The sequence below is a fragment of the Manis pentadactyla genome, chromosome 6 (assembly GCF_030020395.1).
Source record: "Manis pentadactyla isolate mManPen7 chromosome 6, mManPen7.hap1, whole genome shotgun sequence".
Taxonomy (NCBI): domain Eukaryota; kingdom Metazoa; phylum Chordata; class Mammalia; order Pholidota; family Manidae; genus Manis; species Manis pentadactyla.
Window position 1 is genome coordinate 62,849,438 of NC_080024.1, and position 12,581 is coordinate 62,862,018.

A 12,581-nucleotide genomic window follows, 5' to 3' on the forward strand; every position below is an offset into this window, starting at 1 on the left:
ATCTGTCTCGATGATATGAGTGTGGCCAAGTCAGTTCTTTCTCTTTTGAGATTTCGAAACAAGGAATATAGAAGCATTTGGTATGAAAGTTGGGAGCTGCAGCTGATAGTTCCTGAGGTAGCATCAGGGCTGGGAAGTCCTCTTTGAGCAGCTAGTGTGAGAGTGCAAACATCAGACATGGATGGTATGGAAAGCAGCAGCCATGTAGGGGTAACTGAGTCACATGAGTGGTAGACCATGGGGGCAAGGATCCAGCACCCCCATCGAGCCCCTTAGAGCTACCTTGAATGCTGAGCAGCCCCCTGGCACCAGTCTTTCTGGGGTCCTACCCTGTTACAGTGCCACGTCTCAAGTTACATTGGGCAAATAGCTAACCTCTCTATGCCTCAGTTTCCTCAACTGTAAAATGGAGATAATAACAGAATCTACCTTGTAGGGTTGATTGTGAAGATTTAATGAAGAGGGGCTGAAAGCCAGACTTGGCACATAACTGATTAGTCAATGAGTGTTCACCCTCATCACAATTATTTCTTACATGATATGTTTTACATTACATTACAATAAATTGAATTACATTTGAACTAGCTAGAATGGGACTCTGTTACTTAGAGTGAAACCTAAGCAAAATGAGCAGGTGGTGATGTTTTTCTTTGAGTTTCCTTGGAATTTCATCTGTGTTGGTAAGAAATATGGGGCTTCTGAAATCAACCATGTAGCATTGGGTGTCTCATTTTCAATAAACTCATTTGGATTCTTTGATAAAATAAGATAGTGATTTGCTATAATGGCTTAAATTTAAGGAAAGGTCATTGAGTATGTTATATTAAATGCAGGAACTAGGCATTACTTTTAAGACAAAGACAAGGAATAAGTGGGCATCTTGGTCCTGAGAGCTTCAAGTTCAGGGCCACAGGTTCCCCCCTTCCTCCCACTGCCTGCCCTGCCTCCCAAAGGTGAAATGCATCCTGTCAGAGGTATAGAGGTGGGGGAGGATATGCAGGACCCAAGGAGTGGGGAAAGAACTATTCCTATGCTACAAAACAAATAATTTCTCTTTTTTCATTTTATGTTTCAAGGTCTTTCTTGCCAAGTTTCTAATTTAGCTACAGGGAAATAATTCCTCCTACCTCTGAGACTTCTTTTTGAAATTACAATGGAAATCAGAGAGAAAGCAGGACCAGTGCCTAATACACAGTAAGAACTCAGCAAATGTTTGCTTGACTGAATGGAGCATTAATATGGATTTTCCAGACAACTTTATTAGAAATACTTATTCCATAAAACAAATGCTCTCTCTAAAGCACCAAAAATCCAGAGGAAACCAACACAAGCTTGATGAAAGAGGAAATGTAATTGCCTTAATATTTTGTTTTTCGAAGCATTTAGTCACATCTGCTAATCCACAAAGGCTCTCCCGATGTCCACTGTACCAGAATAATGTAAGTGTTAATTTACAACTGCGGGACCTCCTGAACACAAATCTCACATGTGATCACATATTGCATAAAGAGCAGGCTTCCACAAGAGCAGCACCAGGGAGACCAGGCTGGGCGGCCTTGGGCTCTGCTGTGGCCTGTCACGGGAGGGAATGCAACCCCTTCCAGCCTTGGTTTTTTCATCTGTTACGTGAGGGCACTGAACTCCGGAGGTGGACTTCAAGGTGCCTTGTTGCTCTAACACTCACAGTGTGCTTGGGTCCCAAATTTAGAGTGGGACAATGCAAAACAGGCAGAGAAGGCAAAGATCCGGAAAGGAGACATCAAAGCACAATGAAAGTACAGACATTTCAACGGCACCTGTGGTCACTGGCCTACAGGTGACCCAGGCGTTCTCCCTCCCTGGCATTCACTCCTGCGTGTGGTGCGCCTCCAGCCCGTACTGAATGGGGCTGACATGTATAAACAGTGGCCTGTTAGCAGGAAGCAACTGTGTGCCACTTCTGCGGCTACATCATGGAAGACATCTTGGCTCTCACCTTACCCTCTTGCTTCTCTGTCTCTCAGGAATCCAGCCGCTATGTCTTGAGGATACTGAAGACTGTGGAAAGCTCCCCATGAGGAGGAACTGAGGCCTCCTGCCAACAACCAGCACGTGGCAGAAGCAGCCCCTCCGGCCCTGGTGAAGCTTTCAGGTTAAGTGCAGCTCCAGTGAACATACTGACTGACAGGAAACCCCAGCTGGAACCGGCCAGCTAAGCCATTCCTAATTCCAGACCTACAGAAACTGTGCAAGATAACAAGTGTTTATTCTTATTTTATGCCACTAACTTTTTGGTGTGCTTTGTTACATAGCAATGCGTAGCTGTTACAATGTAAGAAAAATATAGTTGTTCTTGTAGAATGTTTATTTAGCATGCATTATTTATTTCACCTTCATTCCTTAATTTATTCACTCATCAGAAACTTTATTGAGAACCTATTCTGTGCCGGGCACTATTCCAGGTGGTAGAAATTCAGGAGAAAATAAAGTTTGCTATCTTCAAGAAGTTCCTAGTTTAGGAAGCTGAGGGCCGGGTGGGTAGTGGCAAACCATGAGTGTTTCTAACAGATGCCACTTGAATAGCGTGTTTTCTGTTTCTGCCGGTGTTTTCAGCACATAAACTTTGGCTGTGACTTCAGTGGTTGAAGACAATGCTCATCAGTTACTGCTGCATGATTGTTTTGGTTTTAATAAGAGTGATCAATACCATCAGCTCCCCCTTTAAATGCTAATGAATGCTTTAACACAGCAGATGCACACATACAGTACACTGCAGATTAAAATTAGGCACAAAATTAAATTGCTTACACATAGCAAAGAAGCCAGTTTGGACATCTTGATAATCAGCCACCACCAGCTGACGAATCTTAAATTGTCCCTGTATGAACACTAAGCCTCCCCCAGTCCCAGCCAGAGCAGGCATCATCTGGCATCAGGAGTGTGCCTGGTGCCTTTGGATTATAGAAAGGGAAATTGCCAGGTCAGACTTTTCGTACAGCTTTGTGTACTTTTAGAAGCAGCCACAGCAGGGCTGTAGAGGGCACTACGATTAGGAACTACTGATACTAAAAACACAGAACTTTTGGCCTCTGGAAAGGAAAGCCATAGAGTGAGACTTGACAAATATCTAAAAGGACAAAGTCTATGTGTGAATTTCTTGAGCAGACATAGTATTTCTATTCTTTTTTATTCCTGTGGCAAGCATTTATTGAGACCTTGCATTTATAGGACCATACTAGGTATAGAAATTCAAAATGGAAAATAAGCACAGTTCACGATGATAGAAGGGGCTGCTTCTTGGGAAAAACAGGCTGGCTTTTCCCTGGGTGGCCTTGGCACACCAAGAATCTGCTCAGTGATAAGCTGCCAAATATAATCAGTGTCTCAGAGTTGTTCTCAGGGGCCAACTCACATTGGCAAAGCTCACAGAAGGCTGATGTGTAAAATCAGAACGGCAATTATTTTAACACTAGAAATGTAACTCTAAAGTGGATTAGAGATTCCTGCTTGGGTCGCTTAATGAGCATGAGATTTGAACAAGAATTCAGATGATTTGATGGTCTGTTGGCTTGATTAATAATTCATGCATTCATTCAGTAAATAGACTGAGTACCAACGATATGTTGGAGATACATTGTTGGTCAAGATAGGCACCATCTCTGCCTTTGTAGGGCTGATAGTCTAATGAGGAACACAGGGAAGCAAATTTGGGAACAATCATAAGAAAGAGGGATAAATGTGATTGAGAAACCAAAAGGCTGTACGAGAAACATACAGAAGGGGGAACCCAGACCTGGGGATGAGGGAGGGTTTCCTAGAGGTAGTGATGTCTTAGCAGAGAGCTGAAGGATAATTTAGCCAGGCAATACAGGGGAAGGTGGATGGGGGGACGAAAAGTTTTGAAGACAAGACAGCACGGCAGCAATCCATTGTGGCTTTATTGTGTCATATTTAATTGCTGTGGAGAGAGGCAAACGGCAAAGCAGGAGTTGGATCGTGTGACCATCTCTGAGTGAGTGAATTCTCACGTCACTTTGGGAGGGGCTCTGCTGGACAATATTGTCCTACTTTTGGGCCTCCGAGCATGCTTGGGCGGGTGGTGCCCTGTGCAAAGGCCTGGCGTGAATGCCATGGCCAACCGTTTCCTTTGTGGAGCCCCTAATTCTGGGTTCCGAGGCTGACCGTCTATGGCTGTCTCCAAGCCCTCTCTGTGACTCTCCCACCATGTCTACAAGACTCGTGCTCTACAAGACTTGGGTTGCCTCATAGCTCCGGTGTGATTTATAAACATGTTTTTCAGGCCTGGGAAGTACTGCAGTTTGTGGCCATCCCACTGACGAATCCTCAGAGTGTAGTCTAACCTCCCTATGGACAGGTTCTGGGGCAGCACTCCGTTGTTCTCACAGAGCACCTTCAGGGAGTGGCTTGCAAGGGTTAAGTAATGGTGCAAGGGAGAGTGTGATAAAGGGCCCCCAACAGGAGTAGAGACTGGGGAAAGTGGCTGGAACAGTGGGGGGAGGCCTTTGGGGAAGTAGTATGTCAGCCAGACCTTGAGGGCTGAGTGAGATTCACCTAAGCATGGGGAAGAAATTTCTTTGCAACACTTTAGTAAATGGAATGTTCCTTAAGGAAAGTAAATCTTGATTTTAGTTTTGAATGAACTATGAGGTCACAAGTCTATTTCATTCTTTAACTCTCCTGATTCAGTCATGCATTACTGGGCAGCTGATGAGTCAAAGGGAAAGGGCAATTGAGTAAGTCACTGGTGTCTGCTACACTACAGCCTTGACAATTTTATCATGGATTTGGTCTTTTTTCTACCTCCACAATCATGTAAACCAGTTCCAGCAATAGCAAATAGACAGAACTGGGTCCAGGTCTTAGGCTCTGACTTCCCCAGGGCATCCTGCCTTAACTAGAGCTTCAGAAATCCAGTGATGGTAAGAGATTTTACAAGTCTCCTTACCACAGTGTCTATAATTTAAAATTTCAATCATGTTGCACCGTGAACAAGTTGGCAGAACCAAATCGTGGCATATTATAATGGAGCAGTTTCTGAGAGCCAGAATTTCAGAAGCATGTCATATCCACCCCAACTTGTTGAGGTGAAATGATAAATTATAGAGAAGGTACTTACAAAGCTTATAAAATATTTGGTACTTATGAACTAGAAATATTTCAGTTAAGTCAGAATGGCCCGAGCTGTGTCCGGGATGGTTTCACTCTGCCATTGAACTATGAGACATTCTGATCTTACTGTTTTGACCACAGGTCATTTTGACTCTGTATTTATGGATAAAATATTTTGATCAGAACTATATAACTATTGAGAAATGTTTTTGTCAAGAAAGAATTTCATGGAGTAAATGTCATTATGTCAGTTTAATTTCCTTATTTTTCTATCCAACAGAGAAAATGGTTTCTGATTTTTATATTCAATTATTTATTGTTCTGAGTTTTCCCTCATGGAATCAATTCTTTTTGATTTAAACTTTACAATGAAGATTTAATATATCAAAATTTTATTAGTTCATACCGAATTTTACCAACTATTGCTTGTGCCACTGTGAGTTTTCCTTTGTTCCATAATTTTCCCAGGTCAGATTTTACTGTTGTAAATTTTACTGTGAATAGCTTTAAACATTGCAGTTTATTTATTATTATGAACTATACTCATTATGAATTGATTGAAAACAATTGCTAGTTTATATTTCTAAAGTAATTAATGCTCTCCAGTTCTCTGTTACATATTTAGGATTATTCAATTATTCAGGTTAATTTTATAGAGTTGCTAATCCAGTGACTTTGTGCAAAGAGCAAAACATCTTGCTTTTTCTGGGCTAACATAGATTTAGTAGTTCCAGACTGCATTAGAAGCCTTCTTAGGGACTACCAAATCCTCACTTTAGAGGTGCCCAACTCAAATTATACCTTCTTAATTTGTTCTTACTATAATTTTTTTCTTTTTAAATATCCTTCTGAAAAAATATTAACTCCTGCCTCCTACAAGCTATATAGTTCCACAATGTTGGCAACTGATTTAGTTTGATGGGAAAAAAAATCCCATTAATCCTTGCTCTGTTCTTAACTTGCATTCATCTTTCATCCTGTCAAAAAACTTTTGTGAATAAGCATCACTGGAAGAAAAAAAGACATCCAACTCTTGTTATTTCTTTACAACCAAGAGGCAGATTCCAGATGTTCTCATTTGGGTTTTGATGGGGAGCATTGATGCTGACAAGTATTTTTCCATGAGATAATACAAACTGGTCAGGTTTGTGGGCTGTTGGAATAACCTCTTTGGGATCAGCTACTAGACTAAATAAAGGCTGAGGCAATTTTACTGCCAGTCTGTATTCTCTAACCTGTGGCCCAGGTGGCAAGGCCTGGGGGAGACAGCAGGAAACAGGCAATCGTTTGCATAACACCTTCTAAATGAGTCTTCAATAATTTCCCAGAATGCACATTTTAATAATTAAAGCCATACTGTATGTTCCTTTAGAGTGACTCCATTAAGACTGTTCTATGTTCAGCTACTTATCCAAAAATTCTAATCGAACATAATTTTTTTTATTGCTTATTTGGAAGCATCATGCTATTAAGGTAGCATACCTTGTATATGTCCACTTTAAACACAAACGAAAGACAAGGGGAAAAGTGATTGGAAACAGAATGTGGCTGATAAAAGCTTTGTGAGAAAGAATCACAGTGGAACTTAAAATCTTAGAGAAGTTGGTTATCCTTGATGGGAAAGAGTACCTTGTCATCCAGTTTCACCATTTCCCATTGCTGTTGCTGATAAATGCAGATGTCAAACAATAGGACTTACAAAATCGAGTTGTTGAATTAATGTTTCAGTCAGTTTCCCTTGTAAATAAAGGTCATTTTCTATAACCTTGACTTTAATACTACCCAAATACAGTTTTCCCCACCAGGCCCCACACACTGCATTAGAGCAGGGCAGCCTTTCTGAGAATATTACACACATACTTGATGACTGGTTTCTATTAAAAAAGAACTCAGCCCCACAGAATTACCAGCGTGTCACTTGTACGGAGCATTGGGAATCCTGTCCCAGGCAAAGGACACTTGACATTCATGGCAGTGAATGTTGAGCAGAATCTCAGAATATATTGAAAGAATTTATTTATGTGACATATAAGTTTGTTGCCCTCTGACATTTTGATTTGTAAAATATGGAGACTTTCACAGGTGGGATCCCACAGTTCCTGCCCTAGATGCAAGTAGTTTCGTCCCACCCACACTGTTTACCTCTTCACCCCCAGACGCTCAGAGCTTTCCTGCTGCAAGGATGGTACTTACTGTCTGGCTCTGGCAAGGATGTTGGTAATTTTAAATTTCTTTGGCTTTTAGTTTGTGATGTTGTTATCCTGTTCTCTGTCTGTTTTCTTTTAGATTTTAGATTTTCTGACATCCCAAGAGGTCTTTATGGACTGTTATTTTTCCCTCTGTACTCCATCTTTGTTAAAATGTAGAAAATGATATTCAAAAACAGTGGAGCTTTGGGAAAGAAAGAACCATGGATCTCTTAGGAGATTTAATCTTTGGCTTCTGATGAGTCTTAATGAATGAGATATGCATTATAATCAGCATTAAGTTCAATGATTACTTTTGCCTAAAAATGACAGGCCAAATCAGTTCAGCTCTGACCATGATAAAAATCTGAACATCTCACCAAAATAAATACTAACCAACATTGTCAGGACTTGGATAAGGCAAGTGAGACATTTGCCTTGGACACAAACTTTAAGGAGGAATCAAAAAAAGAAAACACCTCAGTAATCAAAATAAATGACATTTTTTAATGCAATTTTTAAAAATAAAATTACTATAAAAATTCATGATGAACAAAATATCAAAATTTTAAATAAAGATAGGATCAGTAACTTGCCAAGCCATATTAAAGTCTTGGGCAAGAGGAAAAATCAGTAATATTGATCTTGTCTTGTTCTAGAATTTTGATATTACAGAATTTTTTGCATTAATTTTCATTTATTTAAATATTGCATGAGAATATTATTTATTTTGATTACTGAGAATTTTGGTGCCCCCCTTAAATTTTGTACCCAAGACAGGTGCTCCAGTTAACCTCACCCTAGTCCAGGCCCTGCTAACCAGAATGGTGGCAGTTAAGATAATAAGATGGCATGTTCTGTCCCCTAAAAATGTTATTTCAGGGGAAGAAATAAGTATAGTTATTACTGTCCTTGGCAATTAGAAGGTATTTCTCAAATCCAAAAATGGAAAAGTTGTCTTTTTGTTAATCCTATCTGAAGGCATCATATTATCAAAATCTATTGTATTAAAAAAAAAGCCTGCTAGAAAAACTCATGTAGTTCCACACATCAAAAGTTTCTCCTTCCCCGGTAGTTTCCTCCGGCTCTGTCTCTGCTTGTCTTGGCAGGAGAGGGCCTGTGGGGTTTCTTACGGTATTCCACTTTTGTCCACCCTCCTTCACTGACTTTGCTCTCCTCTTCCCTGGCCTTTGAGTCCGTCTCAGTGTGAGGAGGCATCCCTGGTATGGTCCTGGGTTGACAATGGTCATTCGGGCTTCTCTTGAAGTCAGGTGGCTGATAAGAATTGAGTGCTGACTGAGAAAACCTGTAGAATTTTCCAGAATATCTTTCTCTGGAAGGAGTAGAATGCTGACTTTTTCCACTGTACCATCCTCTAGGAGAAGAATTGAGTGACACACTACCACGACCATATTTGTTCCTGCTTCTGTCTGAGTATCTGCCTCTCTCTGAGGAGCTGTCAGTAGTAAGACTGGAAAGACCACTGTCCCTGGAGTTGAGATGCAGAGAAGAGAAGTCTTTGGTCAATCCATGCTGAGTAGGAGAGGAGCTTCTGGATTGGTTTATAGGTGTAATTTGTTGATATTTAAGAGGCACCTGGATCCGCCTTACAGCGGCAGCATAGGAATCCTGGTCATTGAAATATGGGAATAATTGTGACCCCAGAATGGGGTGGCTCTGCGAACGCTGTAAAGAAGTGTTGGATGCAATCTGCCGCATCCTTAGAGCATCTAACCACTGGCAATCAGCACCTGCAGGAAAAATGGAAATGAGCATCTTCTAAGCCACAGTAAAGCTGCATGCCTCATTCATAAGCCTGTCTCAGGATAATTCAAGCCCATTTGGGATGCTCTAAGCTTTACCATTCATAGAAATTCTAGGCTAGGTATAGGGACTTTTCATTTATTATTGTAAGTACTTTAAAAAAAATAAGGGCATTTACACTTCCTGCGTATATGCTATATGCCTGGCTTTGTTTCATAAGCTTTACTTACATTATCTCATTTAATTCTCCCAATAATCTTCTCAGGCAAATATTAATAATTTTATTCTATAAATGAGGAGACTGAAGCTTGAGAGGTCAGGTACCTTGGTGAGGTCACCCAGCTAACTCCAGGTCCTTATGCACCTAAATCCCATCTTCTTTCCACTTGGCCATGTTGTCACTTACAGAAATTACTGTTGAAGTGTGTTTGGATGGCAGGTGCATATTTAATAAACAAAAGGCATTTTTGCTAGCCAGCACTTTTAAATCCTTAAGAACCCCAAATGCAAATAAAAGTAATGAGGTTCCAATGATTGAGACAGCTAGAGATTGTTTGGAAGAAAGACAGTTTTTTCAAGAAAAATGAAGCTTCATGGCAAACAGGAGGAAGTTAAGGTGAAAGAAAATGGTAAAATACCAAGATCTGTTTAGTCACTTTTCACTGAATTAGCACGTTCCTCACGCCTAGTATGTTTTCTGTCTTTCCCTGCACCTGAACTCTGTGGCTCCCACTGAGTTCCCTGGTGGTCCCCCCTGAGCTGCTGTGGCCCTGGGTGTCAGATGGAACTTCTGGAGAGGAACAGGGTGTGCTCACCTCTCTCTGCCAGCAAGCAGCCTCCCCGCCCCACCCCGCCCCACTGCTCTGCACAGGCCAGCCCCACCTCTAAGGTGAGTGACCCGTCCAGATACTCCTCAGTCTTCATCTAACCACAATGCCTTCTTTCCTTTGCCTTGACTTATCTGAAACTTGAGCTTCCAACAGAGCCCTGATATTGTCCAGTGTCCACCCCCGTCCACAGGGCCACATGCCCTGGAGGAAGATGGCCACATTCTGGCTCTAGTGGTAGGCTTTGATGATTAGTCCAAATCAGACATAGCCATGTCCTGTTAGGAACGGACAGGTTGCTCAGTTCTGGCCAAAGCAGCCTGAGGGGTATCTGCTGGGGGTTTCTAGCAAGTCTTTCTCACTCCTAAACCTGACAAAGGGAAGGTCTTGACCGGTTTATCCTGAGTGCATTGAGCATCTTTATGTGATGGCTGTGCCCTGAGAGGGGCTAGGCTGGAGGCAAAGGCAGCCACTGAGGGCTACAGAGCAGACAGCGGGAGAGGCTTGTCTTCATCCTTAAGGGGATGAGCCAGTTTACCTTACTATACCTGGAGCCCAGCCTACCTCTGGGCTTTTTGTTATGGAAGATAATAATTTTTATTAGTTAAAACTCGGGTTCAAGAACTTTAGAGTGCCTCTGAAACACTGGAGGGCTTTTTAAAATGCAGATTGCTGGTCTCTACCCTCAGTTTCTGATTCAGCAGGTCAGGGGTTGGGCTTGCGAATTTGCATTTCTAACCAGTTCCTTCAGATCCTGAAGCTGCTAGTCCTGAGACCACACTGGTTCATTGGGAGGAAGCCAGTTGAAGTTGGTTTTTCTGTTATTTGCAGCTAAAAAATATATCCTAACTGATCCAGGTGACATCCTCTGAGCTTTCACAGCAAAGGGGAAAAAAGAATACAAGGAAGAAGGAAGAGAGGCAAATTAGCTAAAACTGGAGTAAGTCATAGGGAGGTCGATCCCTCCTTTTATCCTGCAACTTCTCCAGTCAATAATCAGAGGGAAAGTTTTGCTCAAAGCCATTCCCCTGGGAGACTGATGGGTAATGACTTTTCCTGTGTACATTCTTAGAGAAATAGTTTGCTTTCTCCCAAAAGGTTTGGATTAAAAAAAAGTAATGCACACCATTAAACATCTGTCCATTGGCCTCTTTGGGACCATCTCTCGACCTGGTGACAGTTAGCTGCTCAGCAGGTACTCACCACCCCACACCCCACCGCATGGGCACTGCCACCCTCCACAATCTCCTGTAGATGTACCCAATTGATCCAGAGCAGGATGTTTGAAAAAAAATAGCAACAGTAAGCCTTATCCCAGGGAATCTGGAATTGGGGCTGATAAAGTACTTTTTTGGTGATTCTCAAAGTGGTGGGATTTGAACTATATAAAGCTTGGAAGCAGTTGGCAGCTACTTTGTATCATGTGGGTTGGGAAGCTGAAAACCAGCTTTTAGTAAAAGGGAAAAATACAACAGAGGTGGAGGGAGAAGACCCCTACTGATTTCACAAGGGTACTGTAGGGATCAAATGGGATCATGGCTATTAAAGCCCTACAGAAGTAAAATGTGGCCTATAAAGATGATTTGGGAGGGGAAAAGTCATTATAGTAAGAAGTCCTTAAACGAAAGGTAGTAGGTTTACATGCTGATCACATAAACCCCAATGCACTGATCAGTGAGCTTCACGGGGGTTTATGCATCCATCTTCCATGTGTTTGTTAGCTTGTTGTAGTCCCATAGAGCCTAACTCTGGGGTGTATTAGAGCCAGACAAGGATGCTGAATTAGCAAATAAAAGAACTTAGAACTAGAGTACCTCCTGAGAGGGAAGCCAGTGAGAAGTCAACACCTACTACATGGGTTAGTCGTGTGCAGAAACAGCATGCCCTGCAAGATGGCTGAAAATGTGTTTGTGGCTGAGAAGTCTTGGTAAAAACTCATGGTGGTCAGAATGCGTCTTGTGATTGTGAAAGAAGGTTAACTGTGTTGACAAGGGAAAACAGGTTGAACAGGCTGTCAAAAAATTTGTTAGTGGGTTTTAAGTACTGCCCAGGACTCCAGGCCCCCTGGCTGGTGGACACTTTAATTTATCTGGTCTGCCTGGCAAGCCAGTCTTTCCAGTGGAAGACATATAAGCACGGCTGTCCTAACTCAGTGACACGAGCCAGAGCAACTGTGTTTCTGTGCCACCAAACAATTTGCCAATATGCCTTCTCAGGTATATTTTCTTATTGGGAAAAAAATGCACTGATCAGAAAACATGTATTTCTGCTTTGTCTGGCAGGTATATTTCTCATGGTAAAAAGTGAGCTGCATGGGGCTTTATGCACCCATCTTTCATGTGTTTGTTAGTTTGTTGTAGTCCCATAGAGCCTAACTCTGGGGTGTAGTAGAGTTTCCGGACCTGGAAAGGTGAAGGGCTGAACCTCTTCCCTGAATCTACCAAATAATGAACAATTTAACAGCAAGTCAGCTGGCCTTCCTCTGTTATTTCTGAATTCTTTCTTTATATCATCTGTAATTACTACCACCACTATCCATCATATGCATTTCATGTTTTCTCTTTCTCTATCCTCCTTTACCTTTATTTTCCCTGTCTTGTTCCCTCCTCCCTCCCCCTCTCATTCCTATGCTTTGAGTATCCACGTGTTCAGGGCACAAGCCCTGGTGACAGCAGTGGCTTCATAGGAATGTTGG

The 12,581-nt window shown here is 41.9% G+C and overlaps 1 protein-coding gene across 3 annotated transcripts in view; it reads right to left on the bottom strand.

Moving 5' to 3' along the window:
• Positions 1 to 7,107: 7,107 nt before the first annotated feature.
• The window catches only part of MAP3K20 (mitogen-activated protein kinase kinase kinase 20), a 201,551-nt gene continuing 196,077 nt past the window's right edge, over positions 7,108 to 12,581 (bottom strand). For all 3 annotated transcript variants that reach the window (XM_036876928.2, XM_036876926.2, XM_057503903.1), the window contains one exon: positions 7,108 to 9,046. In XM_036876928.2, coding sequence (XP_036732823.2) covers positions 8,346 to 9,046 — 701 coding nt within the window. In that variant the 3' untranslated portion in view covers positions 7,108 to 8,345. The remainder of the gene's footprint in view (positions 9,047 to 12,581) is intronic.